At 38.4% G+C, this 25,174-nt stretch overlaps 1 protein-coding gene across 8 annotated transcripts in view; it reads left to right on the top strand.

Annotated features, from left to right (window-relative positions):
- The window catches only part of LOC147052300 (plectin-like), a 92,268-nt gene that overhangs the window by 51,189 nt on the left and 15,905 nt on the right, over positions 1-25,174 (top strand). For 2 of the 8 annotated variants that reach the window (XM_085918875.1, XM_085918872.1), the window contains 24 exons: positions 11,180-11,241; positions 14,335-14,349; positions 14,894-14,983; positions 15,979-16,056; positions 16,160-16,252; positions 16,960-17,126; positions 17,378-17,493; positions 18,017-18,120; positions 19,506-19,625; positions 19,747-19,842; positions 19,916-20,043; positions 20,965-21,058; positions 21,178-21,332; positions 21,409-21,721; positions 21,805-21,882; positions 21,994-22,155; positions 22,258-22,362; positions 22,450-22,545; positions 22,711-22,836; positions 22,923-23,075; positions 23,160-23,314; positions 23,441-23,567; positions 23,869-24,052; positions 24,586-24,743. In XM_085918875.1, coding sequence (XP_085775001.1) covers positions 11,180-11,241; positions 14,335-14,349; positions 14,894-14,983; positions 15,979-16,056; positions 16,160-16,252; positions 16,960-17,126; positions 17,378-17,493; positions 18,017-18,120; positions 19,506-19,625; positions 19,747-19,842; positions 19,916-20,043; positions 20,965-21,058; positions 21,178-21,332; positions 21,409-21,721; positions 21,805-21,882; positions 21,994-22,155; positions 22,258-22,362; positions 22,450-22,545; positions 22,711-22,836; positions 22,923-23,075; positions 23,160-23,314; positions 23,441-23,567; positions 23,869-24,052; positions 24,586-24,743 — 2,975 coding nt within the window. Of the gene's footprint in view, positions 1-9,168; positions 9,609-11,179; positions 11,242-14,334; positions 14,350-14,893; positions 14,984-15,978; positions 16,057-16,159; positions 16,265-16,959; positions 17,127-17,377; positions 17,494-18,016; positions 18,121-19,505; positions 19,626-19,746; positions 19,843-19,915; positions 20,044-20,964; positions 21,059-21,177; positions 21,333-21,408; positions 21,722-21,804; positions 21,883-21,993; positions 22,156-22,257; positions 22,363-22,449; positions 22,546-22,710; positions 22,837-22,922; positions 23,076-23,159; positions 23,315-23,440; positions 23,568-23,868; positions 24,053-24,585; positions 24,744-25,174 lie in introns of those variants that run through there. The other 6 variants (XM_085918879.1, XM_085918873.1, XM_085918871.1 and 3 more) reach the window with 5 other exon arrangements.

A 25,174-nucleotide genomic window follows, 5' to 3' on the forward strand; every position in this document is an offset into this window, starting at 1 on the left:
CAAGAGTGAAAGTGTGTATGATGTTCCGTTTGTAGCTTTGTAGAAAACATGATTTGAATGGCGACTGCTGTTCTAAGACTGCACATTCCTCACTTGAGTCTTCTAGACTTGCTTTGAGAAAGTGTTTCAACTCTGCCCACGCATGGCACAAGTGACAATTGGACTTGAACACAACACGGACGTGCCCACTGAGGTCCTCCTTGTTCTCAACTGAACTGAACCCCAATGGATACTTGTGTAACCACTTAAATGGACAATTACACTATGGTGCAGCTCAGTGCCATTAATTTGTACTATTGCATCATAATGGTTCTTTGAGAAAACTATTCACAAATTTAAGGGTTTGAATTAAAAAACAGAAGACGACCATTAAGAAAATATTTTGAAAGTGCATTTATGTTGAACTTTACAGTTTTAGATAAAAAATATAAATTTGGGAAAACATGTGAAACAATGACATAATAATAATAATGATAATGATATTTCAATCATAGTAATAATAATAACAATAATAATACTAATAACAATAATAATAATAATAATAATACAAACTACACAGGCAATTTCACAGATGCATTTTTTTTTTTAATCAATATATATTGTGTGCTTCTATAGATATAGTGTGCACTATAATGGAAACTCACAGGTTAACATTTGAGTCCCATGCCAGATAAAGATCATAGTGTGCTTCTCTGCGTCTCATGTACTGTCTGAGCAAGGCAAGACAGTAATGTTACAATTATTGAACTTTTGGGGCTTCCGTAACCTATTTGATAGGGCTTGGGTTTTGGAGCCAGAAAGTTACTGTTAGTCTTTCTGCAGACCAAAATCCTTAGATGCAAGGCAAGAGAGCAATTATTATACAGCAAAAGAGAGGTTAAGTCAGTATCAGCTGAACAGATGAAAAAGATCAATAACATCTGGAAATAATTGTGGGTTCAGTCAAAATGCTTATGACTTTAGTCATGTCCCAGAATAACGTCAGAGGCTTAGTCAGGCTACTTCAGTTGTGTGCACATTGAAATAATACCTTTCTTTTACATAAAGATTCCATGTGTTCATTATTTTGTTGGATGACATTATCCTCAGTACACTTATCTCTTTACCCTTTGACAATGAGTGTCAATGAAAACTTAGTTCAACATGTACACGTGGTGAAAAAACATTTATGGTATGTGTATGAGGCCTCTGCAAAAAGGCAACTAGGGAGGTCCGTGACATGTCTCCTACAGTTTCTTGGAAAGCCCCCACATGGTTTCTACATATAGGTGGACTTCATATACATTCACATATAAAGCATTGTACATTTCAGGTCTGTTCCCAAGACACAGTATTAAATTACTTTTAACATTGCAGAGCAAGGGGACGTGTTGACAATTCCCGAATTCATCATGTCTTGTACACATAAAAAAACACTATATTTAGATATTGTTTTTGCATTGCTGTATTCCCAGAAGGAATATGGGATTAACACCAGAGGCCATAAGTAAACTGAACTATGTTGCCGTGAGAAGCATGAGTGGCAGAGTTTAAATTGGAATTGGTAATCTGTGGCATTCATTTGTGATCTAAGAAGACAATATGTGGTTATACCTGGAAACAAAAAAATTGCTACATTGATTGTTAAATTTGTTTTTCGGTCCCATAGTGGTACTGGATTTGTTCACAAATACACATAAGGCACACTGTGTCTGCTGTAAATAGAGCAAACCTCATCCATTATGTTTTAATTGGATTAATGTATTTTATCATCATTGGTATTTTGTGATGGGGTGGCCATTTGATTGTTTTCGCGTCTCCAGGGGCAAATTTGCCAAATGTCCCGCCTGAGTGCTTCCATCACTTTCTAACTGTGACACGATGTGATCATCTGGCAGTGGTAGATATTAATAGCCCCTAGTCAGCCCCAACCCTTTCTACCCGAACATCCAGCCCTCTTAGCCCTTAGCCCCTGCCCTTTTCCCCAGGCTTGGGGTCGTCCCTCCTCCCCTGGCCACAGAAGAGCAGGCTGACGGATCTAAGCAGCAGGCGCAGCCTGTCAAAATTCAACCCGAGGGAGAAACAAGGCAGTTCAGAGCAAACAAACAGCAGCCTCTCCTGTCCTGTTCGTCCCCCTCAGTCCTGTTCAGTTCTCGTGTTCTTCGTCTTCCTGTTCTTCTCTGTATCGTCTCTTAGATGAAGATCATACCTGGTAGGTTACCAGATTGGCATTGCTGTGGTGTCTATGTGTAGAGTGTGGTCTCTCTGCCTTGCCTGTTTGTCGAGCTGTCAGAATTCTGTTGGCAAATACAAGGTGAAAGACAGTCTTGTGGTAACGGTGCTCCCTCACATATTAACACGAACACAACACAGATACCCTTCTTACGTATATGTGTGTTCACATTGCATGCCAGCTGGCTGCTCCTGCTGCTCACATTCCGTGTCACATTTAAAGCATTGAATAAAGGTTGGCTGCCCTACTGCTTTATTTCATTTAATAGTGTGTCAATGGGGGGCACTGGGCCAAAGCCGCCACCCACCAGCCTAACCTGCACCCCTTGCTACTTTTAGGAACTCTGTTTGTTGCCAATAGAAGCATGTAAGGCAACAAGTGTGTACGATATTCCAAATCTGTTTATTGTGAAATGCTGGACAGATGGAATGTGTGCATGTGTCTTTATTATGGTTTTAAAACAAGCTTAATGGCATCACACCGCTTATACTTGTTTATTATTATGGTGATGATCATGTGATGGCCTGCAAGTTTGTGTCACCTAATACAAGATAAACCAATCCACTTCATATCTTACGTTATGAGGCTGTTGTCACGTAGGGTCACAGTCCAATCATGCTTTTTCCCCAGAATCCCACACAGGAAGAAAAAGGCCACCTCATCATATGGTGGATATTAGGACAACACTCAGTGGTGTGTCAGAAAAACTGGAACAGCTGCACCTGAAATAGATGTGAATGGTACAATAGAGATAACAGCTAAACCGGGATTTAGGTCGTCACTGCTCAGAATACTTTAAAAGAGGAGGGTTTGGCCTGTGTGCCATTTGTCACAAAGGTCTTGAAAACAGCTGACTAAATAAGATGATGGGCAATTTCAGGGTGGAGAAAACAGCAGGGATGTTGCACAGGGTCTCCTTAAAAAGCCACACCCGTGCCATCACAATGTTCTTTGACCTCCTCCTCCAACCAGGAATTCCCCACCTGTCACCACTAACCAGGCTCCTATCCTCATTTGTTTTACCTTCTGTTCCACAAATGCCTGCAAGCCCCTTAGGCCCCACATTCCATATATTGGTAGTGGTGGAGCGCTTACTGACACATTGTATTTTAGAACTTGGATTTTAACAAATTAAGAATGATGAGAGTTGCAGTAGAATTAGTCAAAAACATTTTGCAATAGTCAACAGAGAAGGTGTTTACATACAAGAGTATTCTATCGGGGTTTTTTCTAAACATTGTCAAACATTCGGTCCAGTATGCTAAATATGACTTTTATGTGACAGCACAAAGTATTATTTTTATTATTATTATTATTATTGTGATGGTTTGTGTATGTGTAGGGGGAATTTGTTAGATTGTCAAATAATAACTGTCATTATGATAACACACAGTTGACTTGATTGGTGTTGTGATGCAGAGGCATTTGTGGTACTCATAGGATTGCAACAGAGCACACACTGGCATGCCGTTTCACAGCAGGATTGCAGATGACAGTTTAACAACAACCCTGCTTCCCAAACCGGTTTGGTCGTGTTTGCTTAGTGCTAAAATGCTGTCTGTGTGTCTCTGTCTGAAATACCTTCAGCCGCATTACATGGTTTTCAAAACAAGTAACCAGTAATTAATTAAAATATACTATGCCCTCTGAGAGTGGTTTCTCTGATGTGAGCACATTTATTATTATCGAAATGTGACTGAACTCACACATACTATGAAGCAATTTACAATTGGTTGATTTAGGATCATCCTTTGTGAATATTAATTTCACACAACTCACGATGGAGTCACACAAATGGATGACCATGATACCGAGAACTCGCCTCTCAGGTCTTTTAGAGATACAATCTGCATGTTGACAGCTCGGCCTTGAGTGAAAACTGTCATTTATTGCAGCCGTGAATGAGTAATGACAAACTTTGGAGATTTTATTTCCTCATCCTCAGCACTGCTTCAGCTTGTGTCCAATGTGTCGTGTTGTGGATGTGAATGTGAGAACATGGACATTAACATTCTTCCATGACCAAGGTGGAACAACGGCATGTAAAAGGCAGTACATATGTAGACTCTGCTGTCTGTTGCAGCAGCAAGTGAGTGAAACCTGATAATAGAGCCGACAGGGGTTGTTCAGTTTGGTACCATTTAGCTCATCGCAACATAGTTTGGAATAGTGTGCATTTTCAGGTGTACAAATACAATTAGCTGCAGACACATTGTAACCCACTGAGTGGGTTACAACAACGTGGAATGTGCCAACTGTAAACAAACAAACAAAAAACAAGAGAAAAGGTGTGCCTTGTGTTCTGCCACATTCATTTCCTATTTTTGCAGAGAAATGACAATTCTCTGTTGACCAATCAACAAACTGTCTCGCAGATAAGATAAGCAAACCTCAAACATGAACTAAGCTTCATGTCAGTTAAGTACTGATTTGATAAGATGTTAAAATGATTTACAATACAAAGACTAAAACTGAAAACTGGAAATCATTTTTCCGAGTTTGTGCAATACCAGTATGACTTGTTTTAAAGTAGTCAGTAGAGTTCTTAATTTGTCATGTTTTATTTTGCATCAGTAGATTTTGTCTATGGTATACTGGGAATTTCCATCAAAAAGCCCTATTTTTTCTGCCCTTGTAAAATTTGTTATGTCACTGTCATAATGATGAAGAACGCATTTGCCACATTTGCTATCATATTGAGGGTGAATGTGACAAATATTTCAGAGATCACTGACTTGAAGGAAGAAAATTCAGCATATTTAGATGACTTTCCTTTTCGTCCTACAGTATGATGTCAGAACCCCATCATAAATCGTCATATCCTAAAGTTGACTGGCTCCAGTGTGTGCTATTCAAAGGAATCTTCTTATTTAAGTAGACATAGGGCTTGATTACCTTACGGCTTGTGCATGCAAAAATGATCTAATGACCGACTTGGAACCAGTCACGAGGAGTCATGCTAATGCATATCCCACATTCATATTCATAACATATTCTGTCTGTCAAGTGGCTCATATCACCGCACTGGGCCAACTGGTGCTAGCCTCTCCCAGGGTCATTTTCCAGGTCTTCTTTCCAAGTTTAAAACATAATGTAAGGCAGGGTACGTGCATACAACCACTTGCAATGGACTCCAGGTGAGTTAAATCAAATAGAAAATGGTGAGTCCAATTGTCCCTAACCCTAACCCCCAGTATTTTGGATCTTACTAAAATATCACAATATTAGTAAATCACATGTAACATGCCCACCAACAAAGATTATTTGCGATCTTAGTAAACCCGACCATAAACTTTCATTTGTGATTATTACTCATGGCAAGACATGTAAAATTAATTCCATAACTGCATAGTTTATATATTTAGGTTTATAAATTCCAACGAGGCGGCTCGGTGGCGACTGTCTCACGCAAATCACAACAAACACATCATATGAAATGAGCATAGTTGATATAAATATAATTTGGATATAAATTTCATTATATCCCGCAGTATTCATGGATGTAGCTGACTTTAAGTTGGAAATTAACCCACTAGATATGCCTTGTTTTGCTTTAAATGAATAGCTGTAGACTAGAATATGAGACAATATGACAGGCTAAAAAAAAGTGCAGTAAAAAAGGTTCGACTAATCATTTTAATGACTATTTACTTTACTTTCTGAAGTGTTGGTTGAGAATACTTTTAAAATACTGTAAATACTTTAAAAAATTAAATATATCTACTATACATTAAGTATCAATACTTTTTCAATCTCATTTCAAAATGGATGGAAACATCACATAATCCTCATTTTACTTTCAGCCTTGGTGAAGAGATATACTATGCTCTGACCTGCAGAGGGCGACATTTGATACTCTATTAAGGCCAAGTGCAAAAGCACCACTCTCAGCTTTGTACACTGCAGCGTTGCATACCTGTCCAAGCTAAATAGATCAGTTTTAACGACCGACATGATGGCCAGCCTGACGCTTGGTTGCTTTCCAGGCCTCTGCAAGTCAGAGCTGGGCTATTTTAAAACTCAGCTGTTGTTTCTAATCCAGATGCTTGTTGAGTTTAATAAAGTTTTAGGTGAATTGTTCCATTGGATTTGGGCATCTCATTCACATGTCTGCCATCAGGTTGGAGTGGGTCAGGGTGGTAACAGGAAACTCCAGCTTGGCCCAGTGTCAACTAACTGGCCCAACACAGTCACGTAGTGGCCCCAGGCCTCCGGGCCATTGTGGATGTAGAACCCTGGGTTTTTCAAAATTACATAGATGAGTGGTACATGGGCAAGTAAGAACCCAAACAAGTTTGGGGAGAATATGGATACATTTGTGTAGTTAATTTCATCAATGGAAGCATTCATCAAACCGGTGCTTGTTTCACAATCAAACAGTAAATTTGGACTGGTATGTGATACGCTTTATGCACTACCGACCTAGTCCTGCCTTTGTTTTCCAAAAATTCTCCCCCGCTTTTGAGAAATATATCTATGTAATGTAATACTGAGGGTGTGTTTGGATCACACCTACATTTATCGACATTCCTTTTCTATGACTGAGGTGTGGTGGGCCAGATAATGCAATATTATTTACACTCTAACCTGAATGAACCAGTGAAGACATGTCGTTATCCAAGAAATATGAGTCGAGCAATAAGAGTAACGTAGTAAATCGATGCCAGTGTTCTGCAGCAAGGGATCGGTTTGGAAAACATCAACTAATGAACAGCCAAGACCAGCATCCAGATTTCAGTGCAAAACCACTAGTGTGTTTTCTATGACTTTTCAAGTCCTAATTCAAACGGTATAGTCTCATCATCTGTGGATTGTGTGTACAAAACATCACAGCATTCCATCAATAGCAACAGATAAAGGGAGTACAATCTGTCATGGGAGTCACTCAGTACTGAGTTAATTTATGCTCATTTTTTACTTGAAAACACATTGAAATTAGACCGAACCAAGGAATACTGTTTGGATCAATTCCACTGATATAAAATCAGGAGACTAGTTTTGCTCCTATGTTTGTGAAGGTCAAAATATAATCATACAATTAACAAAATGCATGTAAGTCATAAAAAAAATGTCATGTGGTATAATTTGTGATGTAGTGAAAACCCTTCAAATTACTGCTTGTATAAAACCAGGGTGTTCCATCTGGTTTTAATAAAGCAGGATGATGGAGTCGAGGAATAGGCATTTTGAGACCTTAATGATACGGCTCCTTTGTGGAGGAAAGAGCTCATGGTGACAGTGTTCCACACTTTCTGTATCTTTTTCGGCTGTGATTTGGGTCTCCTCAGAGTTTCCAATAAGTAGTTCTAGTTTTTACTATATGCTCCACTGACGCGTCGCGGTATACGGACTATAGTTTCTTTTCATGCAGCTTCAATAGGTACAATTTATTACCAATGCACCCAGTCATCTCTCGTGACCATTAATGGTCCCAGCCAGGAGAAATGGGAGGGTTGTGCCAGGAAAGGCGTGTAAAACCTGAGCCATTGGAACATTACTTTCTGAGGTGACCCCTCATGTGAGAAGCTCAAAGAATAAATTCCATTTTCAAAGCCAACTTTCAGCTCTGAAGTCAACGTCTTCTTATAAGCATTTAGTAGAATGTGCTCTCAAAATCAAGCACTGTTTTGTTACTATTCTTACCATTCTTTAGTGATTCGACACAGTTGACCAAATTCTTAATGAATAACTTGGTTACAAAAAAATACTCGAGTCGGGAAAAGTTATTTACATTTTTTTGTAGCTCCTTCATATTAAGGTGTTTCCCCTGTTTGTAATGTATGTACAGTTCTGTATGATCAGGCACATAATCATCATGTTTCATGGTGACCCTATTCAGTAAAACAAACTTCATAAGCAATGTCAGTTACAATAGTGTATGCATCTTGAATTCCTTTGAGGAAAAAATCATGATTATTTTCCTTTTTTGGCTCACCCATGCACCACTCCTTAATTCCTGAGCTTGCCTAGACATTGAATGAAATACATGGGTGTGTCTCTTGATGTTAAAAACGTAGCTCAAAATGAGCTAATAAATCCACACCCACACTGACACATGCAGCACCTTCGTGTTTGTACAGGTTGGGTTTAATACTTTGCCCCTTACAAAATGGCTTTGGTTGACTCAGAAAAGGTGTGAAAATATGATACAAAAATGGAAAGCAAACAGAAAACACTCTGCTTTCAGTCCAACAAACCACACAGTGAAATGTTCATAAAACAACTCAAAATTAATATATTGGGTTGTTCAATAGAACAGTTTTGTTGACCGATACCAATAAGAATATTCACATATGAGTACTCACCGATACCACAAATACTTTTAAAACTACACAATGACATGACATACCATTAGAAGAACAACAATGCATTTATTGTCAATGTACAACTAGTATACAACAAAATTGGGATCATACACCAGTGGGAGGCGGCTGCCATGCAAGGCACTGGCAGCCCTTCGCCAGAGCAAAATAGGTTTCAGTGTTTTGCTCAAGGACATGGTCACCAGGGTTTGATCATTGTTTGAACCCTTGGACTTTGGGTGAAAATCTCGTTGATTAGATTATTTAACAACTGAATGCTGGTATATATGATTTCAAAATTGTGTACTAGGTAGATGCAGACAGTCGTGTTGATACTTTATGATCTTTGTGTTTAGGGCTTTGCTGCCATCTGGTGGCATCGCTAAGTAATTACAAACTAATTTTAAGAAGCCACTTATCTATGGATTCTCACGCTTCGCGTCATACCCTTATTGCCTCTGAATAGCAGGGCCTTTTTCTATATATATGTGCTGCAATATGCATTATGACGCAGCTAGAGGGTGTGTGTGTGCGTAATATTCTTTGGGGGAAATGGTACCATTAAGTGATAGTACTCATTTGTTGCCACACTTCTCCCGCCTCCCTCCTTTTCTAGCTTAGGGTGTGTTTAGAGCCCTACCCACAATGTCCTCCACTAAATACACACTGGGAACGACACATAGGAAGACAGGCCTGGACTTTATAGCCCACAGGCACCATTTACTATGAAAGGGACTGGTTGAGCGGAGAAAAGGGAAGAGAAAAACACACGAGGATCAAGAAGGGGAAACTGAACCCTGTCAGGGAGTGGGGAGGTTGAGAGGCAAGGGAAGAGTAATTGGTAGATTTCGGAATAGCGAGTGTACCAGGGGCACGGGACTGCTGGGACAAACCAAAGGACAGATAGCGTTAATTTTAAGATCATATTGGCAACCAATCACCAATAATATTTTGAAATTGGGAATTTTATTCAACAATGGCATCTCCACATCAGCGGTACAGGAATTTTTCATCTGACAGCATGGGCAGAGAGAGGATGCCCTCAGATGAAATCTATTACCAGGGGATGTTGAAGGCTATGGACACCAGGAAAGGTACCAGTATGCGAAGTTAATGCCTTTCAAACACAGTACTACTGTTTTGAAAGAACTTTTTATATAGCGTGTAAAAGGTACTGCCTTTACCTTACATCGTGTGAACCGGTCATATGTTGTTTTGCAACATCCGTCCATTTTTCTTTGTCGCTCACTTGGCTGGGTACCAGTTGAATTTTTATCTTCAAAACAAATACTCTATAATTATCTGATTCATACATGTTTAACAAATACTCTATGATTATTTGATTCATACAAGTTTTAGTTCAGTAAAACCGTGCTCTAAGGTGCATGTGTTATATGGGGAATTTAATTTCCTGGGGGGAAATTAAGATTTTTTTACATGGACTTGATTGGACTATTCACGAGATAAATGCGTAGCTCATTCCATGCACTTGTGAAAAACGGTACTTTGCTACTGTTGACTTTTCCCTTGAGTCACACTCCGGACTGATAGCCACTTAAAATATTGTGAGCGTTTAGACTGTTTTGAGTTTTGGATCCGGAAACTTGCTTGTGTCCCTACCAACAAGCTCATCCTGCAATTATAAAATCATGTCAGCATGTGTGTGGAATCAGGGTGAGGTAACACAATGGGGATAGAATGCATTGACCACATGTGCCAAGCTCAATCAAGTCCACGTAAAAAAATCGTAATTTCCCCCAGGAAATTGATTCAAGTAGTGTTCACCTCTTCCAAGTTATATAGAGTACAGTTATCTATGAGTAGTAATTACTGTAAGGAAAATATGAGAGCATTTTGACATCCTCTGCGGAGAGGGCCCATTGCTTACCCGTTACTAGGTGTGTCACTATGCTGTAGACATACCACTCTCTTGCAACTGATAAGATAAATGACTTTATATTGATGGCCATAGGTCACTCTGGGACTTAATGTGTGAGTCAATAATTTTAGGAAGAAGAGTCACTAGTTGCATGGGGTGTAAGCATTTCCTGAAACCTGTTTCTAACACAAGATTAAGGCTTAGACGTCACTCTACTATTCTTGTAACGTCCTTTGTAGCCTTAATAGTTTAAAGCAGTCAGAATAATAAAGGTTGGTAAAACACGCCCTGTGGTTTTTTTTCCTGTTCTCTCAAAGAGACACAACAGGTGGTGGGTCAATGCAGGTAGTAGAGTTGCATTAATAGGTGTGTTCCGCATCTGGGTCTTGCTGTGTCTTGTTGAAAAATTGCTTCCAGCACTTGGTGGCATGTTATGTCATATAGTAAAAGTGTGTTAAAACTTTAATTAAGCGTAGACATATTCATATACTTCCTTAAAGACAATGTGGGGCAAACATGTATGCTGATGCTGTCTGATTAAAACAGAATAATACATTTTCTGGTATTTTCCATCCACCTATTGACAAATTGTGTTTGTCGTGAAATGAAACACACCTTAGCAACCACACCTTTTGGTTCGCTTTCTCCATATAAACAAATTTCAAGAAACACAGTCAAACAATAGGATATTTTATTTCCCCATCTGACAGCTCGGCAGGAAGTTTACATCAATAGACTGGTCATGATATATTCTGATGTTTTTGTTGTGGTTTCTGTGTTTTTCAGATGAACGAGATCGAGTACAGAAAAAGACCTTCACAAAATGGGTGAACAAGCATTTGATTAAGGTAAATCCATTTTTCAAACTGTCACATGATAATCACTTTACAGTGATCCCTTGTTTTTTGCGGGAGAGGTGTTGCAGAACCACCTGCGACAAACGGAATTCTGTGAAATAAAAACTGTATTTACATTATTTAGAATTTATAACACCACATTTCCAAAACATTGTGTTTCTTGTTTGTCGGTAGAATGCATGGGTGTATTGTAAGTTAATTAGAATTATGGTTTACCTTGCAAAGCAATGCAAAGTGTCCATCTTTAGAATTGCCACACTACACTAACCCAGGGGACATCAGGCTTAGCAAAACCAAAATTAGTCATGGTTGCGCATAAATCTTCCATTGGATTGTGGTCCAGTACACAATATTAAACTCTCCCCAATACTTTTACATGACAAAAACTTTTCTCATCCCCTTGATAACCATTCCCACACTGTTCTTTGCATGTACAGTAAATAAAAGAACAAACACGTGATATTGTCACGTGTCCCGACTCCTGCACCGGATGGTGCGTGTGACTGTCTGCCCCCTCCTGCGCTTGATCTCATTCACGTCCGCAGTGACGCACATTGCTCAGAGGCACAAATATTAAATATTAATAATTTGATATTATAATTATGAAGTTGCCCAGTTCGACAGATACAGCTGAATTTTGCATTTCTCTGTCCAGTCACTTTTTTTACGCACTCACTAGTTAGTTGTTTTCCTTCTTTAACACCGCAAATGACTTGCTAGAAGCCCATTCAGTCATCTGTGGAAACCATTCATCCACTGTCACCTTCTCCACTTTTTATACTTACACTGAAGCCTGAAAGCTACCTGATAAATGGCTACAGTAATTCCTGAGTGTGAAGAATCCAGGAGGGCCCTTTCTCTTGAGTAAAGAATTTGCTTCAATAAAACAACCCCCTCCCTCACGTACTGAAAATATCCATCATCGTGTCACTTGCCTTTGTAAACACTACAATTGGCAGTAATATATTTGTAGCCTTGTGGCATTAAGTGCTTAATTGTTATATATATATATATATATATATATATATATATATATATATATATATATATATATATATATATATATATATATATATATATATATATATATATATATATATATATATATATATATATATATATATATATATATATATATATATATATATATATATATATATATATATATATATATATATCCCTGAGGAATGGAACAGGATGACTGGCACAAGATTGTTTTTTCCATTCTATGTGAGTGCAGCACTAACATATCGTGCCACCACATGCACTCATGCATTCTTGTTACACTACTGTGTAACACTTCAAACTACTATGGAATGTGACTCAGTAGACATCTGGATTATGTTAGTTCCCTCTAAGAAGTAAAATTATGTGCTTTTAGTTGTTGAAGCCAACAGTAGCACATGTGCTGAGCAAGGTATAGGTGGGTACTTGCATGCAGGCCCATAAACTACAAGAGACACTGAAGCATGCACATTTTTTTTTACACACATTTTTTAAAGAGTTTTTCAGCCAAGTTGTTTAGCCATTTCAAATTTCAGTTGAGACAAAGTTGGAATTGCATCTTAAGACAAGCCATTGTTAAGTAGTAACTTAGTCTACAATTACTTTGTGACCATGGCCTGTCAACTTAATTTGGTAAAATATGACAAAAAAATCTACTTATCTAATGAATTTGCATCTGTATGTCTATTTTGGAAATCTCAGCCTCATTTGACATAATTTGGATGGGTAAATGATTCACAAAATTAAGTGGAAAATAAATCAAGTCTAAAGTGACTTGAGGATTGAACACCACCTTCAAGGTTGAAGTCTATCACTCTACAACCGAGCCACGCCCCTTGTAACTTTGCTTGGGGAGGGGGGAACATGTTCAAATTTGCTTGGTGGTGCAGGTTGACAATCCCTGCACTATATTATAAATATACTATTTTTATTTAGTTTGTTTTCCCTGTCACTTGTGTGATTATCTAAATATTACAAGTGCTGTAAGAAATACAAAAACGTATTTATTTATCTCCTTATGAGCGCAATTTAAATGTTCCAATAGGCAAAAAAAAGTGACTATTCAATAAGTCAAGAGACCATTAGTAACAGTGTGAAATTAACATATAGTGAAACATGATGATAATACTTTCAATCACCACCAAGGATGAGAAAGACTCACATCCGAATAGGAATGTGTTAACAGTATGGAATGCTGTGCTAAGGTTAAACTGACAAAGTGATTGATAGTGATAGTTAAATGGCTCCAGGACACCCTATAGTTTGGGTGTGGTAAGGAGAGGCTCAAAAGAGTCATAGTGGAGTTTTCCTTGCTCAGTCAATGAGTGGTAGACAATTACGTCAGGTAATGTTTACTTAATGTCAAGTGCGGGGCATATTAGGTACTTGATGACAGAGTAGCTGGTGACAAGTTTGAGGGCCCATCAATTTTCTTTTGTGAATGATTTTCACCCCGAGAGCAAAACATATGGCTTTGAGGCCTGCTGATCATGTTGAATCCACACACATTTTGGTGGTATTCAAGTCAAGAAAAGCATAACAGCTTTAAACAGGACTGGGCAACAACTCTCTATATCATATCATCAGCATAATGGAAATGCAACTTTTTACTAGATTACTTGCAAGTCAATAAAATTGAAAAATACATTCCTAGGACTAAAATGTTGTTGCATATTATACTGAATACCGTGTTGTTTATGTCTTAAGAAACAGTTGGCTTGTGAGAACAGTGAATCCTGGTGGCCACTATGCCGAGCGTGGTTTAAATTCTTGCCTAAATGAATCATTTGCTGTTCTAACTTGTAAGGGCAAATTTGATTCATTCCATTTAGGGGCTCAGGTTACTACAAGACCAAACAATCTTATTCTTTAGTAATATTTAGTCTTTGTCAAGACTAATCAAAATGTCTCTCTCTCTCTTACCTTCTGTTATCTTGCATACAACCAAATAATCAGTTCTAAACCAACAGTCTATAGACTATCATACTGTATTTGGCACTTTCAATTTAAATTTTTCTAGCACTAACCTGTTTTCATTCCTTTTGTACATTACTCATCTGTTTTAATCTTTCTATTTAGCCCTGGAGAGCAGAGGTGGGTACCGGCATGTTTTAGTTTAGCTCATCTAAACATGTGTGGACTGGAAAAGGGCTGATACAGTACTTGCATTGTGACAGCCCCCACATTCACAGTGTGTGCTCAATTTCCAAATCACGTCTTCACGTTGCTCACCTTCCAACTTGTCTGAACACTTTTAAAAAGTGAATTACATAGCACTTTTGTTAATTATTCAGTAACCACTTTTTTTCTGTTCATTGCCATCTTTAAATCTCCATTTATGTAGTTGAGTTGGTTTTGGTTTTGGCCAATCTGATTTAACAGATTGCTCACTTTTTTTTTTTTCTGCATTTTTAAGATGGCTCAGACTTTAGTCGCTTACAACAATACATTGTTGAGTTACTAAGTAGAATTGAACTGGCACAAAAAGCTCTAGGGGAATTCTTATCCAAAGAAGCTATTTTCAAATAGTTTAAATTAACTAATTAACCAACACAACTGCTGTACAGTCCTCCTCAAGATATACTAGTATAACTGTTGTCACAACGTCACTCATATTTTGTTTTGGTTCTTCTGTTAGGCCCAGCGTCATGTGTCAGATCTGTACGAGGACCTTCGAGATGGACATAACCTGATCTCATTGCTTGAGGTCCTCTCTGGAGAAAAACTGGTTAGTATTGGTGTATCTCTCTCAAATTTGATCTGATGTTGTTTGCATATTTTGTCAGTTTTATCATACTGATGATATATTTAGTCATCTACATCGTGCACTACTTAGCTGCAACTATAATTACTAAGTCAGCGTGGATTTAGTGTCAACTCGTTAACGGCCTTAAAAAAGAACTGCATGACCTCTGCTCCGATACAACTCTGCAAAATTATTATGCTCAATGTATTGAAATCAAATACATAAATTAAGATCTGAATCTAAAATTGTGTTTTCAAACATATGATTAATGTGAGAGTTAAAACATTTCCTCCAATTCAAGCAAATGGGGTCAAATGCTTATCCTTGCTAATATTAGACTGTTTTTGGTCAGTGGTCAGAAGTGAATATGATCGTGAACTTTGGCCTTTGTTTTTGATCGCCTGTTGCATCCAGAGCTCAGCTCCTGTTCTCCCTCTTCTCCCTCACCTCCTGTTTGCCTCCCTTTAACCTTTCTCTGTGTGAACTGATCATTGCCATCTGGCTCTTTTTGCATTGCTCCTCTTGGAGCTAGCTGAGGGAGAAAAACATTCTCAGGAGAGTTCAGTTGGTGAGTGGGTTTATAAACTGACTAGTCATATCCCACATTCCCTCCATCATTTCCATATGCCTTCCCAGAGATTTTGTATTATTTGTTGTTTGTCTTTTGTCTTCTCTTTGTTTGTCTTTTCTTTGTTTTACAACAGAAAAAATATGAAAACTCAGAAAAGCGCCAATTCTATAGCATGACCTCCCCTCATCCATGAGCAATAGCTGGAACATACAACTTTCTTATACTGATCAGCTGAATTTATTATATCTGTAATGTTTCAACAAGTTAGTGTTTTAATAATGACTGATGTGAAAAAGTTATTAAAAGAAACAAACAACTGCTCTCATTTGTTCATGCAAGCATGAGAATTTTGGTTTAGCATTGTTTTATCACTCTATGCTTAAATTGTGTTCTCTGTTCACTTCAGCCCAGAGAGAAAGGCCGCATGAGATTCCACAAACTGCAGAATGTACAAATAGCACTGGACTTCCTCAAACACCGTCAGGTAAAATATATCAAATTTAATCAATTTAAAAATGTAAATTGTTTGCCCCCATCATTCAATTTTCTTATCAAATGATTGCTTCTTGTTTATTCTTGGTCACCAGGTCAAGCTTGTCAACATCAGAAACGATGACATTGCAGACGGGAACCCCAAGTTGACCCTTGGGTTAATATGGACCATCATCTTACACTTCCAGGTCTCCTCCGCTGTCAGTGTTGTGTTTTATAATTGTATCGCTCCATCCCGCCATCTCTGGGATCTGGGCCTTCCCAACTGTCTGGAACCAATCAGAATGGACTGCACCCTTCCACACTGCTCTCAGAGAATATACCAAATATCCTTATTCAATTCATACCACAATCAGAGAAGTCACCATAGTTTACTAACGCAGTGTAAAAGGGTGTGTGAGTATGAGTCACCGTGCCTGACTCTCAAGGGTAGGGTGTGCCGAGCCCACATCACATATATACGGGCCTCTTTCTAATCTGTATTTCAAAACCAAATATCTCCGAAGTTTCCAAAATAAAATCTCCAACAGCTATGGAGTAATGCTGTATTACCTGTCGCAGAAAAGTATGATTTGTTATTACTATTGGATTCATTTAGTGCAGCCGTGTCAAAAACGTTATATTGAATACGGATCTAATGAATTGATGAGAATTTTTAGACAACCAAGTCTCTTATGTAGTCGCTTATTTCACAAAAAAACCCCAAAAAAAACACTTAATAATGAATCATACTGTATTCTGCTCCTCATTATAGTTGGAATTTTTTTTTCCCTGGTTTCCTATATTGATTCTGATCAAACTTTGGGCATCAACTAATTTTTATTTTATTTTCACATATTCCCATTTTTTTCCATCAATCAGTGTTTAACTACACAATTTCCACGTCCTATTTTAGATCTCGGATATTCAGGTGAATGGCCAGTCTGAAGATATGACGGCCAAGGAAAAGCTCCTTCTCTGGTCTCAGAGGATGACGGATGGCTACCAAGGCCTCCGATGTGACAACTTCAGCACCAGCTGGAGGGATGGGAAACTTTTCAACGCTGTCATACATAAACACTAGTAAGTCTACTCCCTTTTTTGCTGTCAATACGGTTAAGGTTACAGCTTGTCGTGACACCTCATCATCCATTATTTTGATTATGACACAGGTCCAAGACAAGTTCAATTGACCATTTTACCTCTTAATGTTAATATTTTAGCCAAACAAAAAAAATGTTTAAAATGATTCATTTTAAAATGCATGTGAAAGTAGTTCATTTGGAATTTTTCATTTCTGGCGTATTCCTATTAATTCCCCTGTGTTTTCCTAGTCCCAGGCTCATTGACATGGGCAAAGTATATCACCAGACCAACCTGCAGAACCTAGAACAGGCCTTCCACGTTGCTGAGAAAGACCTGGGTGTGACACGTCTTCTGGATCCTGAAGGTATGGATGATTTAAATTTTCTAAAAGATTTCTAAAATCATACAAATTTATGATTATTTTTTCTTTTGTAAGACCAGAAAATTTTGGAGTTGTATATGTGATTGAAAAAAACAATGTTAAACACTAAATTATATTCACTGAAAAAAAAAAAAAAGCTTCACACACCACACTTTTGCCACAGTCAACTACAAAGAGGGAGTAATTACAAAATTGTCTTTTCTAGTCCTATATAGATTCTACAGATTAAATATAGCAAATATTTGCAGCATTTTCTCTTTGACTTTATCTTGGCTGATGCTTGGTTTACTTCCACTTAAATCTAATGATTTTAGATTTTTTTTTTATGATTACAGTGTCTTAATATTTTGTTTGTCTTTCCATAATACTTTCAATGTTTTATGTAAAGCACTTTGAATTGTCTTGTACATTAAATAAACCTGCCTTTCCTTTCCTGGTAATTTGTTTTATTGCATCACTTGCAGGGTACAAAGTCTCATCATGCAATTTTGCCTTTTTATTTCAGATGTTGATGTTGCCCACCCTGATGAGAAATCCATCATCACTTATGTGTCATCATTGTATGATGTCATGCCTCGGGCTGCTGTACAGGACACCATGAGAACTAATGTGAGTGAAATGTAAAAACTGAATCTGTCTGGGATGGCGCAAATCTGCCCATATAGTGCTGTCTGTGTAAATTAGTTACACAATGTCATATGTTGTATTGCAATAAGATAACTCTCATGTGAAAGTAAGCAGTGCCTTGCACACTCTGCATCTACTTGTGTTCCACTAATCATGTAACAGAAGAATGCCAGGAGAATTTTTTTTTTGTATTTCCCAAAATTGAGACGTATCGAGAAAAGACAATGTCACATTACTGGTAAAGTATTTCCAAAATGTTAACACTAATAATGCTCGACAATGCTGTGTTAGAGCAAAATATGATACTTTGGGCCTTGAAAGGTTTGCATGTACAAAAACAGGCGTATTCATGATTGCCCTGCCAGATGTGAGCAGATGTGAACGGGCGTGACCAGAATTGCATCTGCCAAATGCGATGAATTGCTGCACGGCTCGTGATGCAAGTTGTGATAGGGGTTTATGACATGACATTTATCATACCTCATACCTTAGATGAATTGCCAGTGCAAGTTTGCATTTTTAAGAACATCTGAAAGGCTGGAATAGACCTGCTGTAAAGCATTGCCAGCTAGAGCAGGCAGAATGAAAGGCAACGTGGAGAAGTTCTCTGCTCACGTAAACATTTTTGAAATGCCAACAAAAATTAGTAAGACATACGGTCTATTCAACAATGTAATTTATGAGTCTTTGAACAATCCAGGAGTTGACGTAAGTCGCAGTCAGCAATCATGCCAAATCACCGACGACTAAAGAACTTTTAACTGCATATCTGTGTCTTTCCATGGTACTATTTTAAGCAGATCAAATTAGCACTCAGTAGACTTGTGACAAGTAAATAAATTTCTTGTGACAACCAGAATTGGAAGCTATAAGAAACAAGAATATAAATGTATCATTTGGTAATTTAACAGCCATAAATTCTTATGAAGTCAAAAAAGTCAAATGCATTAGTATAGCCCTTAATCACAAAGGAAAACACTCAAAGGGCTTCACATCCCCACAGTTGACAAATATTAAAGACATCCCCTGATCGTAACCACTCAGGTAGGAATTTTTAATGACTGTTTATTGTTCATCTATTTGAAAGCACGGGATGTTACAGTATGTTATGGCGAAAAAATATAACATACCCACGTCTGTCATTATTTTCCCTCTCTCGCCATATCTTACTTTACACCAGCACTGTTCCCATCATCGACCTCATTTCCCAATCTGTTCCTCTTCACAATACCTGTTTTGTTTGGTGGTGCCTAATTAAGTTTACTGTGACGAAAATGGTGAATCAGAAGAAGAAAAGGTCCCCTGTTGTTTCCCCCTGCTGTTAAACTGAACTGTTGTTGCTATCTGTTTTGCTGTCTTGGTTTCAGGAGTTGGAGCTTCGCTGGCGGGAGTACTATGAGCTCGTAACTCTTCTGCTCCAGTGGATTCGCCACCATGTTATGGTCTTTGAGGAGAGGAGGTTCCCAGCCAATTATGAGGAGATAGAGGTGAGACTATATGCAAATGATGCTGTTATGCATTCTGTAGATTTGTCTTAATTGTTGATTTGTGTACTTTTTTTTTTAAATACAAATTGTCTCTTTTCTTAATGTTTTTTTTTTTCTTTAGCTCCTTTGGCGCCAGTTTATTAAGTTCAAGGAGTCAGAACTGCCACCAAAAGAATCTGATAAAAACCGCTCCAAGCACATCTATCAAACTTTTGAGGCAAGGGAATTCATTCTATTTGCTTGTATCCTGTTGTAACGAACAAGAATTAAGAGTCTTTGATTTATCGCAGAGTGCAGTGCATTCTGGACAATTGAAGGTCCCCCCTGGCTACCATCCTATTGATGTGGAGAAAGAATGGGGTCGACTTCACGTTTCCATTCTGGAGAGAGAACGACTGCTGAGGACAGAGTTTGAGAGGTCAGCTGACATATATTTGATAACTTAAACCTTATTTTGATTGAAATAAAGATACTGTATTCCTCAATAGGGCTGCGAAGTACGAATAACATTTCTTATCTTTATTTCCATGTGAGATATGGCTAACAATATTACTCCAGGTTCAGTCACATATCAGCTTTTCTTTTCCCCTTATATATAAAAAGCAAAATATCAATCCAAAACATTGTAGCATGTGATGTTTTTAATTAGATCCTACAGTCATCAAAATCACAGTCAGGTATAAATAAAAAATAAAAAAAACTCAACATTGTAGTGCTACTCTGCTTTGCTTACAAATGGACTGGCAAGTTGAGCACTGCTTGCGTCATTTCTGCCACAAGCTTCGCTATTTTATCCACTGATACATATAAAATTATGAAAATATTATTATTAAGTATTGTTGTAAAACAATATACGCATACTCTATTTCTATTGCTTGGCAGCCGAGGGGACAAGACAATACCAGTCTTTACAATAGTACACTGCTAGAGAAAGATTTTGCACTTTTTTTCCTGAATCAACTCGTATGATATGTAATTGTAGATTTTACATATCTTTAGTGACACACGGCGTCATGCTTGAGAAATGGGGATGATTTGTATCACAAGATTATCCACTCATGTTGTCAGTCTCTTAGTATTATCAAGCCGATAAGTGAAAATGTTGACATTTTTGTCTGTCACAGTCACTTCTGCTACACTGCTGAAAATGTTGTTAGGTTTTACTGACATGAACATATGAGTGGTTAGGATCATTTGAAAGTCAATCTTATAAACGGGAGTTTTTGCTGCAGCACAAGTATTGTGATTGATTTGAAAGTGATATTATATTTTACTCTACAAATTACAATACATAATGGAGAATCTTTTATTTATCTTTTTTTTTTCTTTTTTCTTTCAGACTTGAGAGACTTCAGAGGATTTTAAGCAAAGTCCAGATGGAGACTGGAAGATATGATGAGCACCTAATCCACCTTGAGACCTTGCTCCAGACGGTGAGTCCCAATACAGAACTATGCTGTAAATGTCAAACTGTCAGTCTCATTGAGAACATTTCCGAATGCGACGTACCACAGTAATTAACATTGACATTATAATTATCTTGTACTATTAGGATATCCGCCTCCTTAATGCGGGGAAACCAGCTCAGCACACAGCAGAAGTTGAGCGTGAACTAGACAGGGCCGACAACGTTGTTCGTCTGCTCTTCAATGATGTACAGACACTCAAGGATGGGCGCCACCCTCAGTCTGAACAGATGTACCGCAGGTGGGTGCCACATAAACTGCATTTACCAGGAAGTATTGGTCACGAAATAACCATACATGATCCTCTTTCTGCCCAGAGTCTACAGCCTACACGAGCGTCTAGTCAACTTGCGCAGCGATTACAACCTTCGCCTGAAGTCTTCCCAGATTGCCTTGACACAAACATCCCAGAAGACTACTATGTCGAAAGTACGGCCAGAATTGGATGACGTGACATTGCGCTATGTCCAAGATCTTCTTGCCTGGGTGGAGGAGAATCAACGACGCATCGACGGAGCTGAGTGGGGTTCAGATCTGCCTTCTGTAGAGTCACAGCTTGGCAGCCACAGAGGCCTGCACCAGACAGTGGAAGACTTCAGATCAAAGATCGAACGTGCAAAGGCTGATGAGGTACTCATTTTATTTTTTTTATTTTCCCATTTATTTTCATTCAGATGAGCTTCTGTTGAGTGTTTTTTTGGGGGGGGTTTCAGAACCAGCTATCCCCTGCCAGCAAAGGCGCATACAGAGAGTACCTGAGTAAACTGGATCTTCATTATGGCAAACTCCTGGTAAATAGGCAAATAAATATGCATGTTCCTGAATTGGTACATGCCTTTAAGATTTTTCAATTATTTGAATATAACCTGATGCATTTTTTTCGATTACTTTTCTCCTCTCAGAACTCCTCAAAGTCCCGCTTGAGGAACTTGGATTCACTGCATGCATTTGTCAGTGCAGCGACCAAGGAGCTTATGTGGCTAAATGACAAAGAGGAGGAGGAGGTTCACTTTGATTGGAGTGACCAAAACACCAACATGGCAGCAAAGAAAGACAACTACTCGGTGTGTTTCTGAAGTAGACCTGCTCTAATGGTCTTTAATTCAGCATTTGAGAATAATTAACGTGATTTTAATGTGTTTTTTTTTCTTCTTCTTACCCTTCAGGCTCTTATGCGAGAGTTGGAGCACAGGGAGAAAAAAGTCAATGATATCCAGACTACAGGAGATAAGTTTATCAAAGATGGTCATCCTGGCAAGAAGACAGTGGAGGTGACTACATCAAGAACTTTTAGACAGCGACATTTGCAAAAATGCACTTTTGACTCGCAATCATCATAACTGCTTGCTCTCTCCCAGGCCTTCACAGGTGCCCTGCAGACTCAGTGGAGCTGGATACTGCAACTGTGTTGCTGCATTGAGGCTCATCTTAAAGAAAACACAGCTTACTACCAGGTATTTATGATTTTATTATGACCTAAAATGGATATTTCCGTAAAGATTTTCAAGTTTAAATATATTCATGAAATATTTTCACAGAACTGTGACGGTGAACAAAACAAACATATAAAGATGCGACTTGAAAATGGATTAATGAATATTTTTGTACTCCCATTGCAGTTCTTTGCTGATGTAAAAGAGGCTCAGAACAAGATGAAAAAGATGCAGGAGACCATGAATAAGAAATACAGTTGTGATCGTTCTACCACAGCCACACGCCTGGAGGATCTGCTGCAGGATACTGCGGTAGGGATGATTGCTTGCACATACGTACTTTATTGTACAATCAGGTTGTCACCTGGTTTTAATTTAGTTTGCTTCAATGTCAACAGGAAGAGCGAGAACAGTTGAATGAATTCAAGACACACGTGAATGGCCTGAACAAAAGAGCTCGTTCCATCATCCAGCTGAAACCACGTAACCCCACCGTGTCCATCAAAGGCAAACAGCCCATTCAAGCTGTCTGTGACTTCAAACAACAAGAGGTGAGGATTGCTCGCAGTATGCAAAATGATTACATGGATCAACCAAAGAGCCACTTTAGGCTTACATTCTCCATTCTTTCACAGATTACTGTTCATAAAGGCGACGAGTGTGCACTCCTCAACAACTCCCAGCCTTTCAAATGGAAGGTTCTGAGTCGCTCTGGACATGAAGCAATTGTGCCATCTGTTTGCTTCCTGGTTCCTCCAGTAAACAAGGATGCCATGGATAGTGTGTCCAGGTGAGAGACCCAAAAAAAGCGCAGTTTATAAATATAAAGATTCCGTTGATTGTTAAACCTAAGGTCTAATTGAGGCCGCAGTGCAGTAATGTGAAAGTAAATGTACCTTCCTCCTCCTCCTCACAGTCTGGAAACAGGGCATCAGCAGATGATGTCCATGTGGCAGACATATTATATCAACATGAAGAGCTTGCTATCCTGGCAGTACCTGATGAGGGACTTTACACAGATTCGCTCGTGGAACATCACCATGGTGTGTGTCTCGGCTGCTGGATAAACTTTTATTATATTGTTTAATTTGTGTGTTTTAGGATTACATTTAAATGAAATGAAATGATATATGGGAACAACAGAGTTCTGCTAGTATCTTAAAAATAGGATTTGTCTGAGGATTAGGTTTGCAGTTTGCGTAAAAAAATAAACATTTGTGACCCCACATTGATTTAAAACTCATTATTTCAACAGCATTACAATTACTGCTGTTTCACATAGACAAACAATATTTTAGATTTTAATTCCACCTACTTATCTCTATTTTCCTCTATCGTTTCCAGTTAAAGTCAATGAAACCAGACGAATATAGACAAATGATGAGGAACCTGGAGATCCACTACCAGGACTTCATGCGTGACAGCCAGGACTCTCAGCTTTTTGGACCTGATGACCGCCTACACGTAGAGGGAGACTACACCAAGTCCACCCAACACTTTGACAGCTTGCTTCGCTCTATGGAGAAAGGTACACATCTTAAAATATCTGTCTGACGGAAGGGATACATTTTATCTACTGTACTATATAGAGCAGACATGTTATCTTCTCAATTCATGTTCCAGGGCGAATGGTTGTTAGGCTCGGAGGTGAGTGATGTAAAGTTACGCTTCCAAGCTTTAGATTAGACATGGATATGGTTTTGTGAAAGTACTACAATAGATGTAGATGATTGACTGCATGGTGTTTTCCACTGAAAAGTCTGCACATTACAATTACTGCCTGCAATTCTGGGTTAATTGAATGAAATTTTTTCATTGGGCACATCACTGTACGGAAAGGAAATAGGCAGTATGCTCGTACCCTTAAAAAATTGAAAGAGATCAAAGAGTTGTATAACATTGTAAAGGTATATTTTTATATAAGTATTAGTCCTCATTACAGGTGAGTGCATATGGTGTGAACATGAATTGCATGTGCTCTCATTGTGAGTTAACGAGCTATTTTGTCTGAATACATTATTTTCTATTCACCCATAATGATATCTACACTCCTATTCATAGGTCAACAAAACGAGTCTCTGTGTAAGAACTACATCACAGAGCTCAAGGACCTACGACTGCTAATTGAGGACTGTGAAGCCCAGACTGTCACTCGCATACGCAAACCAATGGAAAAGGACCCTCTGAAAGAATGCGTTCAAAAGACAGTAAACCAGCAGGTATGCTGCTCTCTTTTTGCTGTTTTAACACAAAGTTACAGTAGAATATGTGCATCAGAGTTTAAACAATAGATGCAGCATTTATACGTCTTTGCTTTTGTACAGAAACCATTAAAGTAGAATATTAATTGACACTACTGTTCACATTGACATACTGAAATACTAAGAAGTGAGTCTGGTTCTGCGTAGTGCAACATCTTTATCCTTCCTTCTAGCCTTTGAGGGATAGATTTTTTGGCTCCATGTTTACAGGGGTGTCCTTATAGCCTCTCATTTATAGTGTCATATACAAGCAGCAATATTTCAGTCAAGCCCATATTCTTTACTCGGTGAAAACTGAGCTGTTGTAAACAACAAACAACCATACAAAATGCCAAAGAATGTCATAACCAAAAACTCAGAAATCAATCCACAATGGTTTAGCATGACCC

Source organism: Syngnathus leptorhynchus, chromosome 8, assembly GCF_054491065.1.
Source record: "Syngnathus leptorhynchus isolate UIUO chromosome 8, UIUO_Slep, whole genome shotgun sequence".
NCBI classification, from domain to species: domain Eukaryota; kingdom Metazoa; phylum Chordata; class Actinopteri; order Syngnathiformes; family Syngnathidae; genus Syngnathus; species Syngnathus leptorhynchus.